The sequence below is a fragment of the Corvus cornix genome, chromosome 1 (genome assembly GCF_000738735.6).
Source record: "Corvus cornix cornix isolate S_Up_H32 chromosome 1, ASM73873v5, whole genome shotgun sequence".
NCBI lineage: Eukaryota > Metazoa > Chordata > Aves > Passeriformes > Corvidae > Corvus > Corvus cornix.
This window is the reverse complement of record NC_046332.1, coordinates 44,297,337-44,311,139: the sequence shown is the minus strand read 5'-3', so window position 1 is coordinate 44,311,139 and position 13,803 is coordinate 44,297,337. Positions and strand designations below refer to the sequence as shown.

Genomic DNA, 13,803 nt, shown 5'->3' with positions numbered 1-13,803 from the left:
ACGTGTAAAGGATTTAGTACAAGACAGACACCCCAAGAAACCTCACAGACTACAGCAGTAAAGGAAAACAACCTCTCAGGTACATGCTGACCAAACTGTTTATTCTCAAACTCTGAAGTGAAAGAGGTGTAGCAACACCTGAACGTGAAAACAGAAACCAGCAACAATGCAAACATGTTTCACAACAAAGACCGTAATGCATCCCCAACTGCTTGCTCCCTATCTGGTGCTGGATGGAGATGTCTGTCACCAAATAAACCTGAAACACAAACAAGAGTTATGTCACAATAATAAAACTATCATCTTCCCTTCAAGTTTTCTAACAAGATACTAGAAAAAGTGTCCCAGCATCAGCTTTTGATCTAATTCTTTACCTCTCTGCATTAGTTCCATCTACTCCTATGAGAAGGGTATCACAGAACAATACTCAAGGCTCCAAGGCCAGAAAAGATTGAGATGTGGATATATAGTTTCACTATTTCAAGATCAGAAAGTGTTAGGAACATCATCTGTTCACATCTGCTAGAAGAGTGCTTATTAAATGGGAAGGAAAAATACAACATAACAGCCTTGTCCAAGAAATCTGAAAATCCAAGTCTCTGGTATTCCCCATGGATAACACACAGTATAAAGCTCTTCATTAAAAACGTTCCATGTTTGTCTAGACACGTGGACATCAATATGTTATCATGGATGTTTGCCTGAGAAACCACCAAGAACCAGATTAAAAGCAGAAAATAAAGAAGATTAATTTTGATTGTTTGGGCAGAGTACACTGCCACACATCTGCAACTTGCCTTCTACAGTTACTGGCAGCAGAAGCTCTTTATGTTGTACCACCTCTAGGACTCTTTGTTTCAGTACCTGTAAGTTCTTAAAACTGGGGCTTTCAGTAATGGTATGTAAAGAAGTTAAAATTTAACAGCTATTTTTGATATTTAACACTTCATTAACAGAATGGAAGTGTGGACACAAGGGATTTTTTTTTTTGAAATAAACTCTGGTTGTCCACATTACTGGCAGTTTGTTTAAAACTTCTGAAATCATCCCTCCCCAATGGTATGAATTTGTAGTTCATGGTCACTGTACTTACATGTCACTCATCCAACTCTGCAAGTCCCATTTCTATCAGCTTCAGATGAACCAGGTTTTTGTCATCTCCATACAAAGAAATGGTGACCTCTGGTGACACAGTCTGAAAGTTGACAATTTTGACAGTTACAAATTTACTCCTCAAGCTGATACTGAAAGATTTTACTGGCTGCACTCACTGGCCAAGCAGAACTGTGAATACACAAAGAATACTTCTGTTTTTAAGCAAAGAAAACTGGTTTTAAAGTAACAGGAATGCTCAGACACTTTGTGTTTGCAGGATTAAGAACAACACTGCATCATTTTCTCTTAGTATTCCTTCATGGTAAATGGTTTTTAATTTTGAACTATTTAAACTACTGAGGGTTCACAGTAGAACAAAGACTTAGAGTGCTAGTAAGAATTTTAGGCTCAGCAAGAACTAGGAGGAAAAAACCCAAAAGCACATTTCTTACAAGTATGGAAGCAGAGAGACGCTTTCCTTCAACACAGTCCATCACGGTCCACAATGCTTTCAGGCTCCATTCTGGGGAATAAGGAATTCTTTCCACATTTTTGTCATCTGAAGTAGGTTTAAATCCAGCCAGCAGAACTCGTACTGCTTGAACTGGATACTCCAGCAGATGACAAGGAATGTGACGCAATCTGAAACAGAAATGAGAAGCATTTGCCCACAGCAGTCCTAAGGACATCAGGATGGCCGAATGGCTCACACAGTACATTTATGGTGTGGGAACTGGGACTGGACTCCCTGCTTGATGGGAACATGCCACCATCAGACCCAACAACTCAGGCAGGGCTAGGCCCTCTGAAGGACTTTGCACAGGAACTATCAAAAAGCAGACCAGCATCAGAGACCCTCCCCCAGTACCCTGCCTGGGGAGGAGTCAGAGAGCTGAACACAGATCTGAGCACAGGAATCCAAGTGCAAATCACAATGCAGCTCCACAAACCTTTGTGGTCCCAAGTGCTTCACGCCTCAATGTGCTCTAGACACACTACTGGGAATAGATACGTGGGGTTTACATTATCATCTCCCCATTCTTCTACCTTTCTATCCCAGAAGCAAGGGAATGGGGAAGCAGAACAGGAAATGCAACTCTGAAATAGAAGACACTGTCTCTCCCAAGACCCTAACAGACTGGGAAGCACAAAATCTATTCAAATCCCCATTTTTGCATCATCTTCAGCAACAAAGTGTGCATTCCCAACAGGCTTGAGAGCAAGCCTATATAGAAAGTACCTATTATTACAGACACACATATGTACTGCATATACAGGTACTATGTATGTACTGTAGCACTCTGTACCATCCAAATACATATAAATGTGTATGTATGAGAAATTCAGACAAGCTCAGGGAACCCTAGAAGCCTGGGATATTTGAGACACTCAGCTGACATCTCTGTTCTTAGAGCATCTCAGAACTGCACAAACAGGGATTTGAACTTCCACTTCTCACACAGGCAGAGCAGGGTGTGTCCCACTCAGATGCTCCCTTATCCATTAGTTTATTCCCCAGCTGCCTTCTGTGCAGACTGCAGTCACACAAACTGTATAGCCTAGTTTTGAGTAAGGTTCTTGGGTGCAGCAGCAGATTAACCTGAGCCCACTCACAGGTTAAGTAACTGGAGATAATGGAGAAATCTGATATTACAATAATGGGCTTCTCAGAACAACCTGAAACAGAGAAGGAGGTGCAAAACCCCACACGCTGCAGACAGGTTTAACCAGCCACCCCACTTTCTCTCTAACTGAAATCCAGTGGTAAATTATGATAAACAATACATATATGCAGTTAGATATAAATTAATAGTAAATATAAATAAATGTATGTATTTTTACAAGTGCATATTTTATAACCCAAGTGTATACATACATACACACAGACATTTTACATGCGTTTTCTTCTTATTTATTTACCTGCTTGTTGGGACAACTAGGTAAGTACCATAGTCAACAAACTGAACCAGAATCTGAACAGGGACAAGCTGTGTAATAGAGAGGAGCTTTGCTCTATACCATAAACCATCCACATACTCTGCAAGGCAAGGCAGGTCTACAAAAGAAAGAAAAAAAACCCCATCACATAACGCCCCAGAGTCCTCAGTGCAGCGCAAACTGACCTTAAAAATCCACTTCACTTTGTGAGCAAGATTAAGTCTCCTGTTCCTTATCAAATTCATGCTACGATTTTGTTCCATGCATCCTCCAATTCTCTCTGAATTCCAATCCCATCACTAGTATACAATTTAAGTCAAGTTTCTCTACCTCACATGGCAATGGTGAGAAGTAATAGCAAATTGCTCAGTGAAAAGATAGTGATCCAGTTTAAACTTTTCTACTTGGACTAATTTGCACAATCCAGTCAGTAAACAGATTGATCTCCAAGAGACTAGATACCAGTGTGGAAGACAGGAGGCAGATGCTGCCTAAAACCTCACCCAGAGTTTTACTAGTTGGTAGAATGAAGTACAAGTGAGAACTGTTTTCTTCACCAAGTTTTAGACAGCCATACTTGTGTTAGTTTAGTCTCAACAGCTGTGGACATGGAAGTGGTGCTCTTTAGGGCTCACACAACTTCCAAACCCTTATAACATGATTTTCTGTACATAACTTTTGTCTTTTGAATATTTAATAAGATTTTCACAGTTACAGCTTCAGTGACAGGTGCTTTTAGGGAAAAGTTTTATTACTGCCAAATGCAATCTGAAGTTAGTTCGTAACTCTAACAGGCATCAGGAATGAGTTCTGTCCATCATTTTCCAGAGGAGCAGAATGACACAAGAGCCTCAGTTTAATGAATAGTAAAAACATATTACAGTGTATCATGTAATTATAGTGTGATGTTACTCCTTACTCTCTTACTGACTCTAAACTTATTTAAAGAGACATAGAAATAGAAATAATAGTATTCTTCAAAAGGAAATTCAGGCTTTTGGAATATCCACATGAAAAAACAGGGAAAATAAACACACAGTGTACCTTTTTTGAAGTTTGTTAGATGAGGAAGAGTCTTTACAATTTTATTGCACCACTTCAGGGCTTTACTAAGGCTCTCTGAGTCACGGCTAGCAGCTCTCTCTGTGGCAGACTGCTTCGTAACGTTCCCAGAAGAATCAAGACAAATATAAACCTATTTAAAGAAAGGCTCTGATGTTACTATTTTTGCAGTTAATTTAGAAACCAGGAATTCCAACTGTGATCAACCATTATTAAAAGATTACTCGATCCCATCTTTGAAAGGTTCGGCACCTCCTTGCTCCCCTTTCTTCTCTATTTCATCATTCGACATTCAAAGTCCACACAGGAATCTTTTATTCTCAACGCACATAACATTCTGCCTTTTGCCTGGGAGACCACCAGAACTCCAGGAAGCTGTGTGGGCTTACACAGAATTTGTTATTGTTCTGCCACATTAAAATCCAATGACCTCTTTTCTTATTAAAAAAGCTAAGTACCAGACCGCAACATTGTAATTCTTTAATTTTTCTAGAGAAATGATTAGTGTTTCACTACCCCCACCTATGAGGTTATTTCAACTAAGAGTTCATTCAGAGAGCTGCCCCGCACCACCCGCTGCACCAATAGCTCAGGACCATTCTGCAGCCTCTGATGCTCTAAGATTGCCAGCTGTGATTTCCTTTTCACCAGCCCAATGGGACTGCAGCATATGAGATGTTGACAAGACGACTTACCTCCTTAGGGGACACCAAGTGGGTAACTATGACAGGAAAGGTTTCTCCTGGAAAAGGTAGTGGTGGCAACAGGTACGAAGACAAAAGCTCTCCTTCAAATATCCCCTAGACCAAGACAGACTTCAGCTGAACATCATAATGAGTAACAAAATGGAAACTAACTTAGGTGTGACTTCTGGTGCAAAGGAGTTACCTAAGAAGGTGTATAATAATAAACACATTTTGTTTATCATTAAAAATAAACAGAAGCGTGTCCTTGATGAAAAAAAAAAGACATTGCAAGGTACAGAGATGTTCTCAGCAGCACAGCACTATCCAGTGTATCTTCTTTTAGAGCCGTGTATTTTACAGTTTCAATTCTACATGCCATTACGGCATTTGGTTCATCACAAAATAAACCCTGGTGCATTAAATTATACTTTTAGAAACACAGATAGCACACAGCTCAGCTAGATCACAGGTCATGAAGAGAGCTCCTATTATCTCTTGTACTGAAAACATGACGCGTAACAAAATGTACAATTTCTCCAAAACACATTTTTACACATTTACTTGACCAACACTTTTCATTATGCCTCAAGCAAAGAGAAAAGCAGAAGCAGCATATGTAACTAGAAAATGAAACAAATTATGACCCTTTCTTCCCCCTGCAGAATCTGACAGAGGATGCAGTATAAAAAATCATTATGTTCCTCAGACTTAACTAGGAAAAAAGAATTTTTTCCATTCAAAGTAGGTACTCCTGCATGTAAAGAAAGGATGTCTAACTAAATCATAGATATATATAAACTGAATGCCTGATTTCTGCAAAACTGTCAGGAGCACTGTGAGTCAGGAGCCACCTGACTACACCTGGACACACACACCTGGAGTGAGAGTCACTGCTGTAAAGCTCAGCACACTTGGAGGTTCTGATGCATTCTCTCACATCCTACTGCCTACCAGGAATTTTTCAGGCTAATGCCTGAGCTAGGATTGTCATATGCTAATGAAGACCAGCTCCCAAACTCATCAGTGCAGCTCAACAGAACTGCATCTCAAAGACAGTGACACACTGCAGCAATGGGTGCAGTGAGCTCTGCATAAGCCACCGTTAGCAGTTGCAAGGCTCACAAAATAGAATAAAGTCCTTATCAGCTTAACTTACCCCAAATCACAGATTTGAAGCTGTGAAATGAAGTTACAAAACTATAGAATAAAACAATACATCATGGTTATGTAAAAACAATGTACTTCAGGTGGCTTGTGAGCATGGCTGCTTAGTCTCTACAGCTAAAACCAGAGTTGATTATGTTTCAACATGTTCAGAGCTGCTTGTTTCCCACTTCTGCTGTTCCTGAGGTTCAGCTCGAGTTCTGGATGCCTCGCCTCTTTTCTGGTCTGCAACTGAACACTTCTGATGTCCATTTTCCTACAGATTTTTCTGAGTCACTTATTCCTGGAATGAACCTACTTAATGCTATTTTTCCTCAAGGAAAGCACTTCAGGCTTTCTGAACTGAAGCTTCTTGCTTGCAACCTTCTTACAGAGCTTTATTTTTGATTCCCAAATTTAATTTTTATGTTAAAGGTACAAATCTCATTTCCAGATCCGTATTTAGTTTGCTGAAAGCCGTGTGTCATGTGCTGAACTTTATGACAATGCAACAAGAGACTGATTTACAATTAGGTTTTCCATGGTTACTCAGTTCTAATATACACCAAGAGATTTTTTCTAACTGCATCACAAGCCCACTGGCATACAATTTGAGCCTTACACCAGCAGTGACAGCAGCAGACTCTGAACTGGAAAATTATTTTCTGAAGCAATGATGTATGTTGGAAAGAAAAGTACACTGGCAGACTTAAACAGAATTAAGAGAAAAATGCAGTAACAGTCTTAGCAATTTAAATAAACCTGATCTTCAGATTTCAAGGAACAAGTAGATTAAAACAAACACAGAGAAATTACTTATGTAGAGGGTTTTTGTGTTAAGACAATGAAGTTAGGTAGAAATGTTAATCCTCCCCTCAGGAACATCAGGTAAGTGTCCCAGACTGTTGGAATAAAGAACCTAAGTAATTCCCCTAGAAATCACTGGGTTTATGATGAAATACTTGACTTAATTTACTCCATCCTTGGATGTATTTCTGTGGGTAACTAATACCTTGAAGTGATAAAAATATTACCTTTTTCCTAGTGTTTTAGGTTTTAGAGGAACACAAAAACTAATTGGACTTCAAAGAGAAGTGCAAAAATCTCTTTTCATTACAGTGTCCATGAACAAACTCTTGGCAATTCGCTATTCCACAGAGCCTTATCAGCACATTGCAGCTCCCTGTGCTGTGCTGCAGACCTGTGTGCTCAGTCCTGCGGCTGCTTACAGCACAAAACCACACAAATATTAAAAAAGGAACAACAAATCCTCTGAGGTCACAACAAGCAACTGAATAATCTCTCCAGTGTTAGAACAGCAACAGCAAAAGGCACACACACACACGTGTCTCACCAGCTTTTGTATGTCCTGGCAATCTTCAGCAACACAATACTTCTGGTATGCCATGAAGGACGAAAGTGACATCCCCCCAAAATACAGGTTGATGGACAACTTGCCCCATGGGTTATCTGGTAATTCCTATTTATACAGGACAAAACAGGATTGTAATAGTAGTAGTGGGACTAGCAGTTTTAGAAATAGTGGTCAAGAATTCAAACTTCTCATGCTGATGTGCACAACACTCAAAGATACAAGACGAGGATGCCTATTAACATCAGTTATAACACAAATGGGAATATCTCGCTTTCTGAAATGGCAGCACCAGTTGCTCATTATCCCATGTTTGCTCACTCAAACCCTTCTCCTTCTCAATTTACCATTAAACTGTCTGAAATGCCTTGTTTTCAGACAATTCAGATGTGTTTCCCTATAATTTTAATAAATATTCAAGCACATCCACACTTAAGTTACGTCAGAATTTTATCACTTAAAATAGAACAATTTATGCTGTTGATAGGTAGAGGTTACTCGTCCAAATGACAACTCAATATGAGCAGGGTGTAAAAGCAGCACTAACTCTAATGGACATATTTGAGGCCTGAGAACTATAATAAAGGTAAAGTCGCAGGAGAAATAAGTTTAGTTGCGATTTTTGTTTTGTCTAAGAAATACACTTACTGCTATACTCCATCTACCATTCTTAATGACAGTTAAAAGCAAAAAGACAACAAAAAGTTTGCTTCATTCCACATCTATGAATAAATTAGGCTACCTCGACATGAATTTCAACCTCTTCATTTTTGAGGAGTTCTTGAAGGTAATCTACTGCATCCTGCTGCCAAAAATTTCCAATCTATTTGGAGAAAAGCAAGAAACCCACACATTAAGATGTTAACAAGTAATATTCTTCCTATTCTTAGGGCAGATAGAAATACTTCACTACCTTTAAAGAAAAAAATCTGACTTGAAAACACACATCATTAATTTGATTTGTCTACAATCACTTAAATATGATCTGCTATTTGGTGCACTAAAATTTATGTGACAATGCAACCCACAATTTTCAGATCCTGAAATGGCTTAGAAAGAGATGCTGCTTGCCAAATTTAATTGATACTATGTGCTCAATAATGTATGTGTACAAAATTATCTGAAGCATAAACCAAAGAATTACACAATCTAAGATAATGCACAACAAAACACAAAATACCTTAAATACTTCTTTTATTCTTTGCTCTGTTTACTTTCCAACCTGTAGGCTTACAAGCCTTTCATAGAATCATAGAATGGTTTGGGTTGGAAAGGACTTTTAAAGATTGAGTTTCAACCCTCCTGCTTGTAGGCAGGGACACCTTCCACTAGTCCAGGTTGCTCCAAGCCCCCTCCAACCTGGCCCTGAACACTTTAGCAATGGGGCATCAACAGCATCCCTGGGCAGCCTGTTCCCATGTCTCACCACCCTTGTAGTGAAGAGTTCTTCCTAGTATCAAATGTAAACCTGCCCTCTTGTCAGTTTGAAGATATTCCCCCTTGTCCTATCGCTCCATGACCTTGCAAGGAGTCCCTACCCAGCTCTCTTGCAGTCCCCTTCAGGTACTGAAAGGTGCTGAAGGATCTCCATGGAGCCTTCTCTTCTGAAGGATGAACAGCCCTAACTCTCTCAGCCTGTCTTCACAGGAGAGGTGCTCCAGCTCCCTGATCTTCATTGCCCTCCTCTGGACTAGCTCCCGCAGGTGCTGTTCTTCAGGTGTTCTCCTGCTGACTTGCGATCCCTCTCCAGGCTTGGCCTGTCTACGGACCAAAGACGCTCTCCCTCTTTTGAGAGGTGGGCCCTGCAGGACGCCTGCAGACCAGGTTCCTCAAAGTGAGTGCCACTGCCCAAGCAGCCAAACCACTGGCTGTGGCAACACTCCTGTAATGACTTCTTAACTCACCAGACTGGACTGAACCTCTCAAACCCCTTCCCTCTGACAGGCAGGACTGATGAAAAGACTACTGGCAGTCCACAGATCCTTACAAACACTCTTGGAATCTGCAACACCTGCAGACACAGCCAGAGCAGCCTGAGGAGTCTCACTGGTGCTAAGAGGAGTGGATAACTCATGCAGTGGGTAACAGTGGCTGCACTGTATGAGGCCTGGCAGCCTCTCAGTGATGTCCCTGACACAAGCAGGCAGCAGCACCACCTAGGTGACACTAGGGAGTGTCAGGTCAGCACATGGATTCCTCTGAACCTCTCAGAAGAGAGCAGCCACTGTCACCTGCTGCCTTTTGTCAGCTGCAGTGGGGGTTACACGGGGAGCAGACGGTGCTGCCCTCCTCAGCCTCGGCTCTCTCCTGATGTTGATGGCTCTGTCCTCATCAGCCTGCAGAGTGACAAAGCAGTGCTGCAAGTGCACCTCACACTCCAGGGAAAATCTCTTCTTCTTGCAGGTCCCTGCCATTGCAAACTTCCATTCTTCTGCACTATTGCCCCTTCTCTCTTCTACAAGTGCTTCTGGGACAGCTTCTGGCTGTTTGGCTGTGGGTCCACTGCAGACTGCACTTGGAATCAGCTCCTTCTCAGCCTCCCTGATGCTACACAGCCCTCTCACCTGCTGCAGGAGGTTTCCTACCTTTTGCTAGCAAGTCTGCTGCCTGTCCCTGCCCCACATATTGCAGACACCCCCCACCCCTACTGGAGCTGCTTCCTTACTCTATCAGTTTAGCTGTTTCCAGGAATAAAAGTAAGCTGGTAATTTCAGTAATTCACTTTTACTAAGTGCACCATTCAAAGTAAGCAAGGTGTGATGGTATGTGAAGATGTTATTTACACACCAATTACTTACTGACAAAAACCCCTATAACAATTAATTCACCTGTATTAGTTTAGATTGTTTCCTACACAGCCAAGTTCAGAACATTAGAAGCACAGTTTTGCAGGACTTGAAGAGGTCAGATTGTGTGGCCATTCTACATTAAGAAACCCAGGCCTTACTTTCTATTGCTGCTATACGAATTAGCATTTCAGAGTATGCCCCTGCTACCCGTGCAGTGCCCTGTCTCACGAAGGTTTAACTCCACTGACAGCTACCTTTGAAGCATGCTCCCCTCATAAAGCAGATCTGCTGGGTCCTGATAAGGACTTGTTGCAACAATCCTCATCAGCTCCTCTCTGAATCCTTTCAGGCGAGAGAAGATGCCAGCAACTACTCTCAACCTTTCTGACTAAGCAGTGTATTCATTTGGGTAACTCCCTACTAACACACAAGTGTGCCATTACTCACCGGCAGCATCTTGTAGAGCTGACAGGGGATGCAAAATGGAGGAATGCCAGTGTAAAATGTAGTTGGATACAGGTGACACTGAGGAATGCTCTCTATGTAACCATGATCTATGTACCGTACCTATGGGAAATGCAAAGATTTCCTGAAATAACTCCTGGTTTCTATGTTAGGTTTAGTAACAGAATGCGTTCATTTACAGCGTTACTTTTATGGAGGAAAAAACAATGGTTTGATGGTAAGTAGGTGATGTGAAAAAGTGGAAAAAAAGGAAGGATTAAAAAAGTGGTAATGGCAGATTAGAAGTTCAGTTCATAAACTTCTTTTGCAAGAATTCCTACCTTTTGTGGAATAACCAGTATCAGCTTAAAATTGAAAGAAAAAAATTTTGTGAACTAGGATAGGGTCAGATTTTGCAAATCTGCACTCAAAAATCATGAGTAGACTCAAGAGCTTAGGTAAGATTAACTGTTAATGAGAATAAGCTCTATACCCGTGCAGCTTTTTACTTAAAGAAAACTTATGACTATGAAAACTACAGGAAAAAAACTGTGACAACTGGAATAGGTAGACAGATTTGATCTTTAAAATAAATGCAAAAATGAGGACAGTAATCAACACTTAAGCAGAATGAACATCTGCGTAATCAGGTCAGCTGAGTTAAAAAATGTGAAATCCGTTATTTTAGAGGATTGGCTTATTTGCCTTTTTTAAAAACATACGTATGCAGATATACGTACACCCTCCCTCCCCCACACAATCAAACTTACCTGGAGAGTACTACCACTGACTTCTACAATCTTGGCTCGATACCACACAGTATCTGGTCCTCTTACAACACAAGCTTCTCCCTTCTTCCAGCAGTAGGGTATCAGGAGGCCAAGGCCTTTGAAGGTATTTTGTATTTCAGCCATCAATTTATTTAGTGCAGGTTCTTGGGGGAGAAGCCAAAAAAAAAAAAAAAAAAAAGATTAAAAATAGTCTCTAACATTCATGCAAAATATTTCAATCACTAAACCTCATCAGATTCAGATGAAGACATGTATGAACATAAAACATGTGCTACTCCAAAATCTATTTTCCAACACTGATACAATAGTATCAGTTCAATATCTAGTATATGCAAAAGAGTTACTACTGGACACAAACAGTAAACTGCATTTCCAATTCTAAAGCCATTAGTAATTCTGAATTCTAATCTCAAAAGAACTTATAGCAGAGTCTATGAGTTTTTTAACTGACACCCAGGCAGCACTAATACCAGAGCCAAACAAAGCATGAAGAAGACACCAGCTCCCAAGACCACTGTTTCAGTGGCAGGACACCATGAAACAGCACAGAAAAGGCGTCCAGAAGAACCTCTTCTGCTACAGGTACCACCTACAGCAATAACTGCAGGAAAAATACACAGTCTTGTGTAAGTGGGGTTACTGTGCCTTGAATTTTAAAGTTTTATGAATAAAAATAGTTCCATAATCTAGTAGTTAAATGTACTTGTGGAGCAAAAAAGAAAACTAGTGTTCTCATATGTAAATACTTCTCTAAAGCAAAATACACTAACAAGGAACTGAGGAGTGACACTGCATCTGTCAGAAGAAAATGAACCTCTTTCAAACAGTACAAACAGAAAACGTTGTGAGACACAGAATGTAACACAATGCAAATAAAGAGCCTGAAGCAATCTGAGCTTAAACTGAAGGAAAAAAATACAGTAGTATCAGAGAACCAAGCTAACTTCCAAGAATCTTTATTACTATCTTCATCACTTTGAAGTAAATTATTTCATTTACTTTATCAGTCAACATTACAAAATAAAGCACTTGCTACTTTACCCACTACAGCCTAGAGAAGAAAGGCAAGTAATCTGTCCATCCAAGTGCTTTGGGTTTTCGGATTTCTTGGGAGGGTGGAAGGACAGGAAAGCTGATTTAAGGACAGAGAATCCTTGCCCCTCACACCAAAGGATATCATCTCCCAATAGGAATCTCTCAGAACAGGGAACATGTACCAGATAGGTTTCTAGCATACATTCTGATACCCCAGAGCACTCAGATTCATAAATGTATTTTCTTCTATGTAAACTCACCAAATGATTTTGGTATTACATAAATAGTTCCATCACCTCCAATACAACTCACTACAGCCTGGAAAATTTTTGCTTCAGGAATAATGGGAGATTTATATACTTCATCCATTCCTGAATGAGGCAGTGGCTTGTACGTTTTGAGTGATTTTTGTTTGCTCTCTGAAATAGTGGTATTTTCCTCTGGAACAGCCCTGTTTCTTGCACATGTGATTTTGGAATTGCAATCGTCCAGATGTGTGTTCTCCTGCTCAAAATGTACTTCAAGATGTTCCCTGGAGACTGAGCAAGCCCCTTCAGCTTTACCAGTTCTAGAAAATTCAATCAAATATCAATATATTAATCGACAAAGAACTTGCAAAGTACGAAACCGTAAAATAATACAACTAAGAAAACCAAACACACAAAAGTGGCAAAGGCTTCTCAAAATACTGTCAAGCATCTTGTCTACAAACTTAGAGAACTGAAGTGTGCCATGGATACAACGAATAATGTTATACTCAAGTTCACTGAAGACGGAGTTCTGTTGCTAGAACTGTAGAACACAATCCAGATTTTTTAATTTACTTATTAGTTTGATAATAAGAACACCAGAGTCTGAGAGAACATAAAAGGAAAGTATCCAAACCTTCTGTTTCTAAGAGCCAAGCCCTGTGCAATAAGGTATTCAGAAGTATCAGTAATTTTTCCTGTTTCATCTTTGCAAAAAATTTTCACAGGCAACGCACAACCCGCATCATTTTCCTGGAAAAAATGGGAGAGCTGAACAACATATTACAAATATGCATTTCCACTAAACTACAGGCATATTTTTCATTTTATTGCTACTGTCAATCAGACATCCCTGAACAACTGATGCCCACATGAGAAGACACAAATTTATTTAATCCATATGACAATTCCCATCATTTTACCAACTGTTCTTCACACGACATCAAAAAAAGTTGCAGAATAAAAACTTGCTTTTCCCCTCGACTTTTAAAATAGAATCAAGTGCCAAACACTTGTCTTCCAGCAGGAGCTTTAAACCCATGCATAAATAACTTCACTCATCGCTGCTTTTATTTCCACACACACTGTAGAATACCACTGGCAGCTGCCAACAGATACTGAACAAATCAAACCCTTCTAATAATCCTGGTTTGGTTTTTTTTTTTAAACCATGCAAGAGGTCAATTACTAATGATATTC

At 40.1% G+C, this 13,803-nt stretch overlaps 1 protein-coding gene across 2 annotated transcripts in view; it reads right to left on the bottom strand.

The window, feature by feature from the left end:
* Positions 1-80: 80 nt before the first annotated feature.
* The window catches only part of RNF17 (ring finger protein 17), a 40,890-nt gene continuing 27,167 nt past the window's right edge, over positions 81-13,803 (bottom strand). For both annotated transcript variants that reach the window (XM_019286495.3, XM_019286496.3), the window contains 12 exons: positions 13,241-13,356; positions 12,616-12,923; positions 11,300-11,463; positions 10,533-10,652; positions 8,039-8,119; positions 7,279-7,404; positions 4,791-4,895; positions 4,078-4,228; positions 3,016-3,151; positions 1,548-1,737; positions 1,094-1,195; positions 81-259 (listed from right to left, as the gene is read on the bottom strand). In XM_019286495.3, the coding sequence (XP_019142040.3) occupies positions 1,097-1,195; positions 1,548-1,737; positions 3,016-3,151; positions 4,078-4,228; positions 4,791-4,895; positions 7,279-7,404; positions 8,039-8,119; positions 10,533-10,652; positions 11,300-11,463; positions 12,616-12,923; positions 13,241-13,356 (1,596 nt within the window). In that variant the 3' untranslated portion in view covers positions 81-259; positions 1,094-1,096. The remainder of the gene's footprint in view (positions 260-1,093; positions 1,196-1,547; positions 1,738-3,015; positions 3,152-4,077; positions 4,229-4,790; positions 4,896-7,278; positions 7,405-8,038; positions 8,120-10,532; positions 10,653-11,299; positions 11,464-12,615; positions 12,924-13,240; positions 13,357-13,803) is intronic.